Source organism: Thyridium curvatum (genome assembly GCF_004353045.1).
Source record: "Thyridium curvatum strain D216 chromosome Unknown NODE_12_length_601061_cov_81.036774, whole genome shotgun sequence".
Taxonomy (NCBI): Eukaryota; Fungi; Ascomycota; class Sordariomycetes; order Thyridiales; family Thyridiaceae; genus Thyridium; species Thyridium curvatum.
In genome coordinates this window covers 532,312-546,680 of record NW_022156767.1, presented here as the reverse complement: position 1 = coordinate 546,680, position 14,369 = coordinate 532,312, and the positions used below count along the sequence as shown (strand labels likewise).

General features: G+C 52.5%; 6 protein-coding genes across 6 annotated transcripts; 4 read left to right on the top strand and 2 right to left on the bottom strand.

The window, feature by feature from the left end:
* Positions 1–833: 833 nt before the first annotated feature.
* Positions 834–1,970, top strand: E0L32_002999 (uncharacterized protein; the record flags this gene model as incomplete). Its single annotated transcript, XM_031137251.1, has 1 exon — positions 834–1,970. The coding sequence occupies one exon, from the start codon at positions 834–836 to the stop codon at positions 1,968–1,970; it is 1,137 nt and encodes a 378-aa protein (XP_030999609.1).
* Positions 1,971–4,083: 2,113 nt separating this feature from the next.
* On the top strand, positions 4,084–5,488 carry E0L32_002998 (uncharacterized protein; the record flags this gene model as incomplete). Its single annotated transcript, XM_031137250.1, has 3 exons — positions 4,084–4,763; positions 4,849–5,248; positions 5,357–5,488. The coding sequence occupies 3 exons, from the start codon at positions 4,084–4,086 to the stop codon at positions 5,486–5,488; spliced, it is 1,212 nt and encodes a 403-aa protein (XP_030999608.1).
* A 639-nt stretch (positions 5,489–6,127) lies between these two features.
* Positions 6,128–7,950, bottom strand: E0L32_002997 (uncharacterized protein; the record flags this gene model as incomplete). The annotated part of the gene is made up of 5 exons (XM_031137249.1): positions 6,128–6,317; positions 6,392–6,558; positions 6,649–6,936; positions 6,990–7,787; positions 7,879–7,950. 5 exons carry the CDS (start codon positions 7,948–7,950, stop codon positions 6,128–6,130), a joined length of 1,515 nt encoding a protein of 504 aa, XP_030999607.1.
* A 1,103-nt stretch (positions 7,951–9,053) lies between these two features.
* E0L32_002996 (uncharacterized protein) lies at positions 9,054–10,659 on the top strand (the record flags this gene model as incomplete). Its single annotated transcript, XM_031137248.1, has 4 exons — positions 9,054–9,130; positions 9,212–9,224; positions 9,996–10,123; positions 10,182–10,659. The coding sequence occupies 4 exons, from the start codon at positions 9,054–9,056 to the stop codon at positions 10,657–10,659; spliced, it is 696 nt and encodes a 231-aa protein (XP_030999606.1).
* A 317-nt stretch (positions 10,660–10,976) lies between these two features.
* Positions 10,977–12,535, bottom strand: E0L32_002995 (uncharacterized protein; the record flags this gene model as incomplete). Its single annotated transcript, XM_031137247.1, has 2 exons — positions 10,977–11,958; positions 12,024–12,535. The coding sequence occupies 2 exons, from the start codon at positions 12,533–12,535 to the stop codon at positions 10,977–10,979; spliced, it is 1,494 nt and encodes a 497-aa protein (XP_030999605.1).
* Positions 12,536–13,052: 517 nt separating this feature from the next.
* E0L32_002994 (uncharacterized protein) lies at positions 13,053–14,285 on the top strand (the record flags this gene model as incomplete). Its single annotated transcript, XM_031137246.1, has 1 exon — positions 13,053–14,285. The coding sequence occupies one exon, from the start codon at positions 13,053–13,055 to the stop codon at positions 14,283–14,285; it is 1,233 nt and encodes a 410-aa protein (XP_030999604.1).
* Positions 14,286–14,369: the final 84 nt, after the last annotated feature.

The window sequence follows — 14,369 nt, the reverse complement described above, 5'->3', positions numbered from 1 at the left end:
GACCGAATTCAGTAAGCATGTACAAGTACAGAATGAAAAGCTCGGTCGGAGCTCTTTTAGCGTATTATTATTGCATCTCATCAAAAGGGTGGCGGATACCCTCGGCTACTCGGGGTTGGCCCACAAAGCTTCAACCTGCGTAGTCCTATTCCTCCCAGGTCCCTGGAACAGGGACCACTGAACTTTGTAGCCATTCATCCCGCAAGATAATCATGACCACTCTGTGGGTCATGTCTTGACTCACATGCACATCCCGGTTGGCTCTTGGACTCAAAACCCTGAAGAAGGGTTTCAAGCTGGTTATCATTTAGTCCACGTTCATTCGCTTTACCAATGCGCTTCAAGAGAGGAACAATGGTTTCTTCGGTTTTTTTCTTCAGGTTCAATGATACAGCCTACTGTACAAATTATCCTCGGCAATGTTGAAGAAGCAAAGTTTAAGCTACTCCAATTGTCCTATCCTGATCTGTAAAAGTCTTTGTCGATCCATAGTCGACTTCTTTAACCCCCAGCTTATCTCTTAAACTAATTTCGTCACCGCCTTGAGGGGGACTCGCAAACCCCGTGGGGAAGTAAAGAAGGCTAGCGTGTTGAACGCCATCTCTTAGTTCCTTGATAGCCAGACTAATCATGAAAGCCGAGGGAGCGAAATGAGCTGTCATAGTCCTTCATCTAGAGGAATTTAGGGTATCGTAAAAGCTGGTCATAACCCTGGAAGAAAAGGCTTTCTGCTCAACAGACAAGGTCATCCAAAGAACACCACCCCAGGATCTTCTTACGGCCTACTGTCTTCTACAATCCCCCTTTTGTTTCCTGACAAGGCCTTATTTGAGATGAGATTAACTGCTCTCGCTGCTGTGGCAACAGCCTCGTTGGCGTCAGCCGTCACGGCGTCAGCCGCTGCTGGAGCCCTCCCGCGTGGACACCAGCGAAGGGCGAAGGAAGCTGGCATTCAGGAGGTCGCCGCCTTGCCTCTCCTGAGTGGCGGCTGTGAGACCGAGTTCCACCCCGATCACCCAGATGTGGCTTGGGTAGAGCTCATTCTCGGAAATGCCATTCAACGAGTGAACCTTACCAGCGGCGAGCAGAAGCGGTTTCAGCTCAAGAACCCAGTCGGTCTCCCAAGCGGAATGGAATTTCTCGCTGACGGGAATCTTTGGTTCTCTGAGGTTGCAGGGAACAATATGGTCAAACTCGATCCATCCGACGGCAGCATGACAGAGTATCGCTTCCCCTGGACTGGCCTCACTCTGATCGATAATTTACCTGTGGGCATTCGTGTAACGATCGATGTTGGCGGGAACCGCGATCGTGGAGCCTGGTTCACAGCCATCGGCCTCAATGCTATTGGCCGCCTGGACCTCGACACTTATGAGTACAGCCTGTTCGAACTGCCGCGCATCCTCTCAGCGCCTCTGATCATCCGGCCAGGACCTGGCACTACCATGACTTTCTCGGAGCTCCTTGGAAACAGAATTGGCACCATAGACGTCCATACCAAGGAGATCAAGGAATATGAGATCCCAACACCTTTGTCACTGCCTCAGGGTGTCGCTGTCGATCCGAACAACGATGACGGCATCATCTGGTGGACGGGAACCGGCAGCGGAAACTTCGGCACCATTGACACGAAAACTGGCGTGGTCACGGAGATCTCTATCGCACAGCTGCGCCTGACTGGGAAGTCTACCGTCGTCGGGGGTCCAAGCTTGGGCAGTTCAGCTTTAGTGCCTCTGCCAGGCCCAATTCGTGTTGGCACCGACGGGAAGATTTACTTCGTCATGGGAAGCATAGTCACAGTTGTTCCTGGAAATCGTATTGGTCAATACGATCCAAAGACGGGGCTACTGGTCGAGTATGAGACGCCTACAAGTCTCTTCGGGCCTTGCGATATCAACAGCCAACATCCTGGTACTATGTACTTCTCTGGTTATCTTGGTGACGCCATCGGAAAGCTTGACTACATGTGAACTGTGAGCTCGAAGGCGTGCCATGTGGCGTACCTTTTTGGGTCTCGTAAGTCTTGGATTCTACCGTACACCAGTGGTATCTTAAATAAAATCGAGCCTATTTATGTTCATACATGCATACTCAGGCTTTCAAACTTCTGGCCTCCTTGCGCAATAGTCTACTTGGCTGAGATTTCTACTCTCTTGCTTAGCATTCTTCCTATCAATATTTAACGCCATCGCGTAACAGGGTCAGGGTATTTGGAACCTCACTGAGATACCTGTCAGAAATACGAGCCAGAGGGATCCTACCAGGTAGGTTTTCGAGATTAGATCCTCGTTATCGTCGGGACCTTGCAAATGCTATTGTTCCTTTCTCTCTTCGTTGCTGATAAAGGGCGACATTTCAACTTGAGCGAATTAAAAGTTGTAACGTCCACGGGATCTGTCTTGTCACCAGACCTTCACCAGTGGTTCTATCAAGGGGCGTTTCCAAATCACGCTCAGCTCATCTCGATGAGCGGAGGAACTGACATTGCGGGTTGGCTCACACTAAGGGTGGTGAAGAGCCGTTCCAGATCAACATCCTCAAGGAGATTATTGTTCTCGGTCAGACTCCACACGGCACCCGTCATAGGTGGTATCGTGGTTGGCTTGTCCTCCTAGATCGGGCATAGCCCGTTCCGTTGTACGTCCTCTGTCGATGGCCCCCGAGGGCTACAAGGTTATATCGAGGTCCCTTGTAATAATGAAGGATAACTTTGACCCATTTCTGTAAATGCATTATTGCATTTCTCCTTTCCTAGCTTGGAGTGATGGAGCAGAGGGCATAGAGACGAGGTTTCTCACTTTCGACACATCCTTTGCCAGACAGAACAACTCATGCCATCCAGATTGCAACTTGTACATGGCATACCCGTAACGATGACATCGCAACGAACTTTCCTCGCCCGACAGCAAAGACAAGCGTACCTAGCGCGCTTTCTGCGATTCAAGATTCAACCCTTTTGTCATGACGGCGCGTGGCCGCCCTTCTCTTGTTCGCTAGGTCCAGTTGGAGCTTCGGGCTATTCACGCCGGCGATGGCATGATAGAAGTCTCACTAATACTAGTGTTCTGATTTGCCATTTTTAATGGAGGAGCTAAAGAAGATAGAGTGGAAGACCTTCAAAGTTGAGCTTTAAGCGCTTGATGATACGGATAGTACAGGTACTACAATCGCAATGGATAAATACACCATATAGGCTCTTAAGAATCCTCCATCTCAGGTCACCGCCACTCAGGACTTCATAGTCAAGACTATGATGAGCCTAGGCGAGTGATGAATGTATCGGCCCGCTTGAGAGTGTGGAACACTGCATGTTACACTGTGCAGTAGCTGATAGCCGAGGTGGAGACTATTACGGGTCAAGGAGTATTACCTCCAAGTCCTTGACCACTCTCTCAGCCATGGCGATTTGCCAAATGTGGTCAATTTACCCCGCTGCCCGCAACACAACGCAAAAGTCATTCTCACAGCGTAGTGCACTAGTCAGGAAATGGTTATGTCTGCGGCTGACTAGTTGCCTTCTGGTTAACTCCTTCTCCCGAACCACTGTGGTGGGAAGAGAAGAGATGAAGCAAAGCTGGCCAAGCCAAGGCAACTAGGAACTTAAATAATAAATCGCACGCGATGTAAACGTTCCCGTACCATGCGTAATAACCTGACAAGCGAAATAGGCCATGTTGTTCGATAAGGGACGGTAAGGGCTTACATGCCAGGAGCAGCACGCCAACATTGAAGGTCCAGCCTATCCACCCCAATGTATGGCGAGATCGTGCATGCATAAGGGTGAATGACTTTCAAAGACTCCAGTGACGAGCTTTTTGGACCTGAACCAGAATCACTCAATATCTAGGGTGAGAATACGTCGACCAGCCCTGCACCGCAAATTGCCGAGGGCCATCCGGCATAGCTAGGTCAGGCGAGCTCGATAAGCATTCCCGGCCTCTCTATCCACTCTTCGGACGCCGGAAATAGGCGTAATATCCACACTTACACATGCACATGCTCTTCACCTAGTTCTGAAAAGAATAAATATGCGTGCTACACAGGATAATACTCGGTTCAAGAATCCAGCTGACCGCCGCAACTATGGCTTCTTCCCGGATTGTTCCACTCCTTTCCCAAGGCCATGCAGCTCTTGCAAGGGCCCGGCACTTCGGATTTGCAGGCTCGAGCCTGAACGGCGTGGTCTCTCTGTCACGCAGTGGTGTTGCCATGCATACCCGCCAGAACTCGACTATGAAGGCGGTAGTGTTCGACGGTAACGGAGCGGGTATCGACACACAACGCCAGCGTCCCAAGCTCGACGAGGACTCCGTCATCGTCAGGCCCGTCGCCGTGGCGTTAAACCCCACCGATTGGAAGAACGTCAGGTACAAGCGTGCCAAGCCCGGGTGCATCGTTGGGTGCGACTATGCTGGCATCGTCGAGGCCGTGGGTAGTGCCGTCCAGAAGTCGTGGCGGCCCGGAGACAGGATCTTTGGGTGCGCCCACGGCGCCAATCCAGTCAACCCGGACGGCGGTGTCTTTGCAGAGGTCGCAGTCGTCAAGGGGGACCTGCAGATGAGGATTCCCGAGGGCATGGACTTTACCCAGGCGGCCACCCTCGGCCTGGGAACCATCACTGTCGGACAGGGCCTGTACCAGAAGGCCATGCAACTCGATCTCCCCTCGGCCTCGGCTCCTTCAGAGAGAAATAGGCATGAACATGTTTTGATCTATGGTGGCGGCACCTCTACCGCAGCCCTGGCGATCCAGTTCGCAAAGCTGTATGTACCAACCAAGCCCCCCTCCCCGATCCTTCTACTTCTCAGGCTTGTAAAGCCCGGTTTTGACGACCTGGTCTCAACTTAGCTCTGGGTACTCTGTTATCACGATATGCGGGGAAGAGAGTTTCGACTACGTCAAACGACTCGGAGCAGACCTGGCCCTTGACTACAGGGATGCGGACGTGGGTGCCAAAGTCCGCAGATACACGGACAACAAGTTGAGATATGCTTGGGACACTATCGGCGCCGAGGGCACGGCCCGAATCTGCGGGGACGCACTCACAGACTCTCCGGATCTGAGTCCGGCGTACGGCACCATTAACCCGAAACAATGTCCGAGGTCAGACGTCAAGTCCACAACCACAGTCATGTACACCGTCTTCGGCAAGGATATCCAATTCGGCTCCGACCTCATGCCGGGAAGCAAGGAGGACTTTGAGTTTGGCAAAAAGTTTTACGGCATCGCCGAGGGACTGATCAGAAGGGTGAGCCGAGTTGTGCATTGCCACCTTTGAGCTGACTGTCGTGGAGCAATCAATGGCGGGAGGATAAGTGTGCAGAAAGACTTCTCAGCTAACCAGATGCTGCCATAGGGCCTCGTAAAACCACACCGTCATCGACTTGCAGCTGGCGGTCTTGAAGGCATTCCAAAGGGCTTGAAGGATCTGGAGGACGGGAAGGTTCGGGGTGAAAAGCTTGTCTATCTTGTTAATAAGCAACCCTAGAAGCCAAAATCTCATTGTTAGTTGCGTGTTGTCGGGACATGGTTGGGAAAGTGTTCGAGCAAAGGACGCATATAGCAGTGTACATCGATTAAACACTAGTTGTTGCGTAATCAACAGAGATGGCACGATGCAAAACTTGCAGTCGATCCGCCCCTGTAATCAGGCGAGGGCAGCGTTGTCAGATAAACTCTCGCTATGCCGCCTTGCGCTGCTCTAGTTCTGGTTCGGGTTAGGGCTATGAGGCCTCGAGCAGAAAGTGAACAGTCAAGGCTCGGCTCAGGCCTTCGGCGGTCGTAACGCAATTCAGAAGATCATCATCGGAAGCTTTTATCAGTCCATCCGCTGGGGGCGAACCTTGGTGAGTTCGATCACCGTCCATGGCGCCTAGAAACTAGAGCGTCGTCGACTGGAGAGTCCCACCTCTAGACCATTGACGTCGCAATGCATGTGTGTTGTTGGACGCGGAGCATCCGCGAATCCATCCTCATCCTGGCACTTCTGCAGATCTAGACCAGCTTTGGAGACAAGCAAGCCCGTCGCATCATGGATCAGGGCGTCGGGGATCGTTTCTCACCTCCTCTTCATGTTATAATCTCCCTATACTTATTATAGCATACCTGGCCGAGATGATATCTAAGATCACTTAATGGCTGCAGCCCCCTTTTCTCCCTCAGTATCCCTAGGCACCAAACGGATATACAGTGGCGGCTTTTCCCAGAGGAAGTAGAGAAGGTTCCTATCCATCCACCCCTCACTGGAAGGGTCAAGTTGAAAGTCAAAGTTCCAAATCATCTTTGCCAAGATAAGGCGCATTTCGGCGTAGGCGAGGCTGCATCGACAACGTATATCAGTGGAAGATACGGTAACATTACTTGCGCAGCAGACACGACGAAAGAAACCCACTTCTTGCCCACGCAGTTGCGGGGACCGACGGAGAATGGCTGCACGGCGTCCCTCTTGTCGCTGTCGTACCTCGGGTCACCGAGCCACCTCTCGGGGACCAGGACTTCGGGATCCTTGAACAGTCGGGGGTTATGGTACATTGGCCATTGCCATATCTGAAGAATGGTCTGGCACGAGGTCGACTGTCAGCGCTTTATGCTTTTTCAAGCCGTGGCGAGGTGGTTACTTGCATTGCCTGGTATCCATTCTCCCCGTACGGTCGAGCCCCCGGGCGGCGAGACGCGCGGTATGGCCGACGCCACCGCCGGGTACATGCGCAGGCACTCTTTAAGCGCCGCCAGCATGTAGTCTAGCTTCTGGACGCTGATGAGGTTGATCTCGTCTTGGTGCGTGAAACTGGCCTTCAGCTCGGCGTAGATCTTGTCCAAGACCGGCCTGTTCGTTACCAGCAGGTATGTCGCCCCCGATAGCGTGGTCGCCGTCGTTTCGGACCCGCCGACCACGAGGTTGTTGGCATTGGCGACGATCTCCTCGTGCGAGATGTTCTAGGTTGCAGTCAGGGATCTGCCTAGCGTCGCCTGTGAGGATCACAGAAAACCACAAGATAACTTGCCTTCTTTTCGTGGGCGTTTATGATGGACATCATAAAATCTGGCCGTGCATCCTTGTAAGCCATACGCTTGGCCACTTGCGTCTTAGTGAACTCCCAGTGGCCCGCTATGTCCTTGGCCACAGACCTGGGTGTCAGCTGTGCAATAAGCTTATTAGCAAATGGGTACCTGATCAGAGACGTCGCGATGGCGATCCCCTTGATGTGTTGAAAGATCAATCTGGGCCATGGGTGATGCTGGGCCTTGTCCAAACAACCAAACGGTTCGCCGAAAGTCAGGTCGCCGATCATGTCGAATGTCGCCCAGTTGTACCAGGACGTCATGTCCTGGGGCTCGCCCTTGGCCGTTGCTGTATGGAGCCTGTCCATCATGAGGTCCACATAGTGCGTAAAGACATGCTGCTGGTCCAGCATAGACTGCGCGGAAAAGCCATGTGCCACAATCTTTCGCAGGCGAGCGTGTCGCTCTCGGTCAGAGCCGACAATGGTCAGGACATCACCTCTCCAGAAGGCCGGGTCCTTCCCGTTCTCGTCCTCGCCCTTCTTCCGGTGGCCGCAGATGTCTTCCCATGCCTCTGGGTAGCCGCACGAGAGTTCATTCGGGGCGATGCGGACAATGTCTCCGTACTTGAGGTGCAGATCGAGTATGATTCTGTGTCCGCGTCCAGATAACCAGGCCAGGGAGAATGGGAATTGGAAAGCAGCCCAGAGCTTTGGGCCCGGATACCTTCTCAATGGATGAAAGAATAGGTTGTAAATCACGGAAGTGACCACATATAATGCCCACTAGACGACCAAGTTCAGCATCCAGAGTCCAACGCCAAAAAAGGGACCACATAGACATGCCGTGCCCGCATACTAGACAGCGGTGACTTACCAGTGACACTATTCCGACGGGAACGGAAGCCGGAGTCAGCCGACTACAGAATCTCTCTACGACAGAAGGCATGATGGTACAAAGGCAAGGGGATAGTATGGTTAGGAACTGGGGCCTTTCAGTCACCAATGCCTCAAGTCTAGTCTCGAGTCTAACAGGCCAGGATCAGAGTTCACAATTAAATAGATTTGGTTAAAAGAATACCTCTCTGCCTAATATTTGTAAGGAACGATGCCATAAGCCAGCTTGCACTCTATTGCCCTCGGTTATGCGGGATGAAGCCTTCTCAAATACCTACTAGTTGACAGATGTTGACCTCAGGCCACAACCATGGTGGCCGAGGACTCCTCCTACTGTCCTCGGTTACGTAGTCCGAAGCCTTGTGTCCGCCTCAGTCCCCAGGTACCCCAGTCCCCAGGTACCCCAGGTCCCAGGGTATCCACCTCGAGTAATAAGCAGGGCATCATAACTCCCCTTTCCATCCGACAGGCCCATGGCTTTTACACGATACAAGTAGAAATCGTCCCAGAGTCTGGGCCTCCAGAGTCTATCCCCCTCATCCCCTGAGGGATCTTAGTGGTGGAAGAGAAGTTAACGGGGTTTTAGGAGGAACCTCACTAGTCTGTGGCATAGATCCAGATGATAGATGTAAGAGGATTATTGGTTCTAGACGTTCGTTTTGTCAGTCGGCCTTTGAACTTCCATGTATGGCTGTGACCCAACAGCACTAGTTTTGGTGGGCTACTTACACGACTACTTGTACATGTACTTTAGAGCCTAGCTGCCAGTGTATCTTAAATACGTTACCTACTCGCCACTCGTTTACTTTCTGTACCCCTAACGGGCTCTACCCATAGCTTGCCACATCGCGGGCCGTCCCATGACCCCATGTGATTCTACGACAGTGGCAATGGAAACATGGGACATAACCCACCACCGGCGTCTTCAGGACCTGGGGCTGAATGGCAGAAAGCACCTCGTCTACACCTTTCAGGGTATTAATATGGTTGTCTGGTGGCATTTGAAGATCGGTCGGCTCGGGGCTCCCTACTTTTGACCTACCTTTAACCTCAGCTTATCCAGTGACGTAGTGCGTGGAAGAGCTGCAATTCTCCCTGTTCATGTTGATCATAGCCATTACAAGACCGGCTACCAACCCAGCCATAACCACAAAGATGGCTGGTCAGGCGAGTACCTACCCCCTTCAGAGCGGAGCGCCCGGTCTCGCCGCTGGAGCCCGTTTGCTTCGTCGGTAAGTGAATTTGCAAGGCCGAGACTTTGGGGCAAAGCTATGCCTACTGTTTATGTAACTCTTAATAGCTGGGGCACGTAGCTTTCTACAGGAGGTATTGATCCGCAGATTCACCACAGAGAGGACTACGTGCTGAGCTTATCAAAGCACACTCGTCCGAGACAGCAAGAGCCAGCTCGAGAACGTGAATGCCTTGACACGCTAAAGCCCCAGACATATTAACCAGTCGCTCTTCAGTGATGATCAGTAGACATTGTTGACGGCTTGAGGCTTGGTTGACGTACTAGTTTACAGACTTATTACATGCGGACCGGGGCCAGATAATTAGCCGACGGTTGACCGGTGCATCACTCTGTCTTGCATTTCACTCGAAACGGGGAACGGCAGAGGCGACTATTGGTACGCAAGAGATATAGACGTCTGGACAATAGTTCCTACGTTGCTGATCACCTCCAATATATTTAAGAGGTGGGAGTCTATAGTTTCGCTTGTAGACTGGCACTCTGGAGAGGGCACACCAAAAGAGGCAATTCTGCTCTGCCTGACGTCCAGTCTTCCTAGAGGTGGTCCCTCGGCTATAAAAGCCACGTAACACGCTTTTACGCAAGCACACCACTGACATGCTCTTGACTGGAGACTTAAACATCAGTCTAAATTCCACTTTACGGCGAAACTCTCAAGCGATTGCAAAGACTAGCAACGATAGCAGAAATCCACTCTCTACGCCATTCCCAAGAGCACCCCTGTCGATATTCACCATGGCGTCCGTTGTCGCGTGTTTTCCACTCAAAAGCAAAGCGCTCAGAGACAGTGTTGGTCCAGCCCAGCTAGTCGTAAACATGTGCACATATCTGATGAATGACAGATACTTGAAGACCTCCTGGAGACAGCATCCGTCGCAAAAAAGAAAGAATCGGGGACTCTCAAGTACCTGGTGGCCGTGCCCCATGGGATGGATGCCGCTGATCCCGGAAGCCTATACGTGGTCGAAGAGTGAGTGCCCGAGATGTTCCCCAGCGATACATCGCGTGATAGCTCACGATTGGTGAAGATACCAGAACAGCGACGCATTCGCTCTTCATTGCCAACAGGAGACGGTCCAGAGGGTGGCGAAGAGCCTCCAGACGGCTGAGCTTGGTGATGGTGCTATGACATTAGTTCTCGGGGCTGACTGTGAACTTGGCTTTTCTCGCCCTGAGGTATCGGCCTTGTCAGACCCTTTCGTCAGCATTTTGCAGCTGTTTTTCAAGTCCGGGGCCGGCCCTGAGGGCCTTGAAGCCCTTCGGAAGGTTGTTGAAGCCGGCAAGAGTGACTCGGGAACGCTCGGGTTCAGCGTGTACCCGGATCCAAAGGACAATGATACCGTCAGATTCCTGGGCGTCTACGAGAGTCAGGACCACTACTTCAAGGTTCATATCGAAAGTCCCGAGGTCAAGAGATTTCAAGCCGCCACGAAGGACATCACTGTTGAAACCAAGGCTCACTTTCTGAAGCCAGTCGGTGGCTTCCTGTACAAGAAGCAAAGCTAGATCTCCCGTGGAGGACAGGGGAGAGGGAAGTGAGCAGTGAGTACAGTGTTGATGTCCAGTGTCGGAATTCATGAACATAACTATGCGATGCCTTACACTATAAGGCGATGACCGAACTGTTGCTTTCAGTACCACTGAGAATTGACTTCCGAGTAACCCAAAGAGCACTACTGTCCGCTCAATGCGTGCAACTAGTATGGTATGGTTTGAATACTTTATTAAAAGGAAACAAGTCGTCTTTTTCAAATATTTCTCATCTCGTTCTGCAGTGGTACGTGGTCCTAGTACATGATTCTGCTGGCTACCATTAAAGGAGCTCATGGCGTGTAGAGGAACGACCGTTGACCTTCCAGAACCACACCGGTTTCCTTCTGCAACCGGTTGAGCCGGTTCAAATAGATATTCATGAGGCTGCAAATGGCAATGATGGCTGCAGAGAAACAAAGCACAACTATGATTCCCGGCGTATAGGTGGGAGCATCTTGGGACCGAAAGACTGTCGATCCGATGATCCCTCCTAGAGCACCGAAGGAAAGCTGCAGCCCTGAACTGACGGACCTCTTCGCACGGGTCGGTGCGTTATTCTGGGCGTAGATGACGATCATAGGGCCGTTGACGATTGATGCACCGATGCAAAAGAACAGGCCCAGGTACTGGGAGCCAGTGTTTGGCCCCCAGCGCGTCAAGGTGATACCCAGCACCACATTGAGCTGCAGAAAGATGACAAAGGGCGACCTCATACGCCAGCGGTCTGAGACAGTGGCGAGACCCACAGCGAGGATGAAGGCGTAGAAGTACGGCGGAGTCGACATGAGCTGGCTGATCGCGCCGCTGTAACCCATCCTCTGGTTCAGAATGAGCGGAACGAAGTAAGCCAGGCCATACGTCGCGGCCACGCTGAACATGTACACCGCTCCGAAGATCCAGATCTTCCAGTCATGGAGGCATTCGAATACGAGACCGACCGTCAACTTCTGGTCCTCAAGCTCTTCTCTATCTTCCGCAATCATCCTGACGGCAGTACGGCGCTGTTCTGCGTTGAGAAACTTGGACTTGCTGGGATACTCATCGAGCACGAAGAAGGCGCCGAGGGCTAAGATAGTGGTGATGGAACCTTCGAGTATGAAGATCCATCTCCAGCCCGAATAGTTGGGGGTACTTATCCGCGAAAAAGCCCACGCGAGCACCCCGGACAGGGCCGATATCAACGAGGCACCGCAACCGACCACGGCCATTCGCTTCCCAAAGTGGTAGCGAGGATACCACGAGCTGAGGACCATGACCACTGTCGGGTAGACGCTGTTCGCACCTTAGATTAGCGTTCAGGACTTCGCGGGAACGAAAGTGGCAACGATCTAACTGACCCGGCTTCGCACACGCCGAGAAAAGCGCGTACGCTGGCGAGGCCAGCAAACTCGCGCACGAACCCGCATCCAAGTGTGAGGAGACCGAACAAGACCGAAAGGAGCGGAAGCCAGTATCTGACCGGCACCTTTGCGAGGACGTAGTTGCTAGGCAGAGCGGCGATGGCATAGCCGGGAAAGAAGACCAGCAGGGCGATAGAGTACTCGTAGGTCCCAAAATGCAACTCTTTACCCATGCCAACGACCATGGCAAGGCCCATGTTGGTTCTGTCAATGTAGCAGAATGCCAGGATAATAGTCATCATCGGCATGACGATCAAGTCCATCTTGCGGAGAGTCTTGGCCACTTCTTTGGCGTCAATAGCGTCGCTGCCGCCATCATCAGCGCTGTTGATCGCCGCCTCGCCATGGTCTTTGTAATCAACAGCGCCAGCGGGTAGATCTTTCTCCGTGGACCGAGAACAAGAAACCACACGCGTCATTGCGGGACGGGGAGTGCCGGGAGAGGCCATGACAGTTCGGCCGCAGAGTAGAAGGATTCGATATTTAACTATGAGTGTCGGCTTTGAGTCCTCCGATAAATGATATAATTCCTCCCAAGAGCAGGAAACAACCCCTCTTTATATAATGGAGCACTGATAAGCCTCATACGAGATCAGGGGAACTAGTCTGTATCTTGGGGAAACGTCACGCGGGGCCGCCAGTCAAGATGGGAGGGACGCGGGGAAAGACGCGGGGAAAGAAGTGCTGCAGCTGAGCACAGCCTTGCCATTGTCAGGAAGATTGCTGCTCAAAGAAAACTGAAAAGGTCGCCGAGGTATTCAACGGAGGCCTGGCAGTTGTCAGACAAGGATGCCGAGTTAATTATCCAAGGTGCACGGACGGGGACAGCGCAGCTCGGTCTTTTTGTCTAGAGCTAGCTCGTTGCTATATTAGTGTCTTGGTCCTTCGTCTCGGCTCTCCGTTTCATCGAACCAATCAATCAAACCATATCTCCAAGACGTCTCCTTCGCGTTACCGAAAAGCACTATGTCTCTTATTGGCGGATTTAGAAGCGACACTGTCGAATCTATCAAGGGGTGCTGTGCAGAAGAGGCGAAGAACCCACCCATTGCTCGCAAGTATGGGGACATCCCAGTTTCGTATGACAGCATAACAAGGGAGTGGTTGACTGCCACGCTGGCCCGAGATCGCAAAGACACTTCTGTCAAAAACTTCGCCCTGGGCCCGGAAGACAACGGCTCGTCTGAGCGACGGCGCATCGACATCGAGTGGGAAGGCGCTGAGGCTGACAAGATGCCCAAGTCAGTATTCTGCAAGGCCGCCCACTCCATCAATAACCGCATTACATTGTCGGTCGGAGGTACCTACACAGAAGTCTGCTTCTTCAACGAGGTCCGGCCTTTGATCGAAATCGAGGCCCCGACCGCGTACTTTGCCGGTTACAACCCGGACTCGTGGGCGGCTATGATCATGCTTAAAGACATGGGCAGTGCCACCCATTTCTGCACGTACAAGACGGCTCTCACCAAGGTTCAGTTTGCGGAGCAGTTCCAGATCCTGGCCAAGCTCCACGGCCGATTCTATCAGTCCAAGGAGCCGTTCTTTCCCCGCCTTTTGCATTACAAGGACCGCATTCAGAATCTGATTAGTATTGGAATCGAAGATGCCTGCCGTAACGGATTCAGGGAGGCACGGAGAGAAATCCCTCCCAGACTGTTCGCTAGGGAGGCTGAAATCTGGCCTGCCACGTTGAAGTCTGTGGAGCGCAACGCCTCCTTGCCGGAGACGACTGTACATGGGGATGTCCATCTCGGTATGAATCCCAGGGACTGGTCGTACAGAGATCGAGAATGGCTAACGATGGAGACTTCACGCAACCTAGGCAATTGGTATATCACGCCCAGCGGCCACATGGGTCTGGCAGACTGGCAGGCTATGGCACGGGGTCACTGGTCTCGGGATGTGGCCTACGTCTTGGGCACCGGTGTCCCCACGGAGAAGCGTCGTCTTTGGGACAAAGAGATGGTCGAGCTGTACCTATTCGAGTTTGAGAAGGCGGGTGGCCCAAAGGTGACAGTGGATGAGGCGTGGCTTGAGATCCGACGCCAGTCTCTCGGTGCTCTCGCCTACTGGACGCTGACTCTCACTCCATCCAAACTCATGCCGGACATGCAGACTGAAGCGACTACTAGGGACTTCCTTGGTCGTATCTGTGATTTCATGGATGACCATGATGTGCTAGACGCGTTTGACTTTTAGTCTGCGAAGCATGAAGAATTAGTCAACGCCGTCAAGAGGGGTTACATTGTTAACTATGTGTAAATGGAGACTTGTTATATGCCA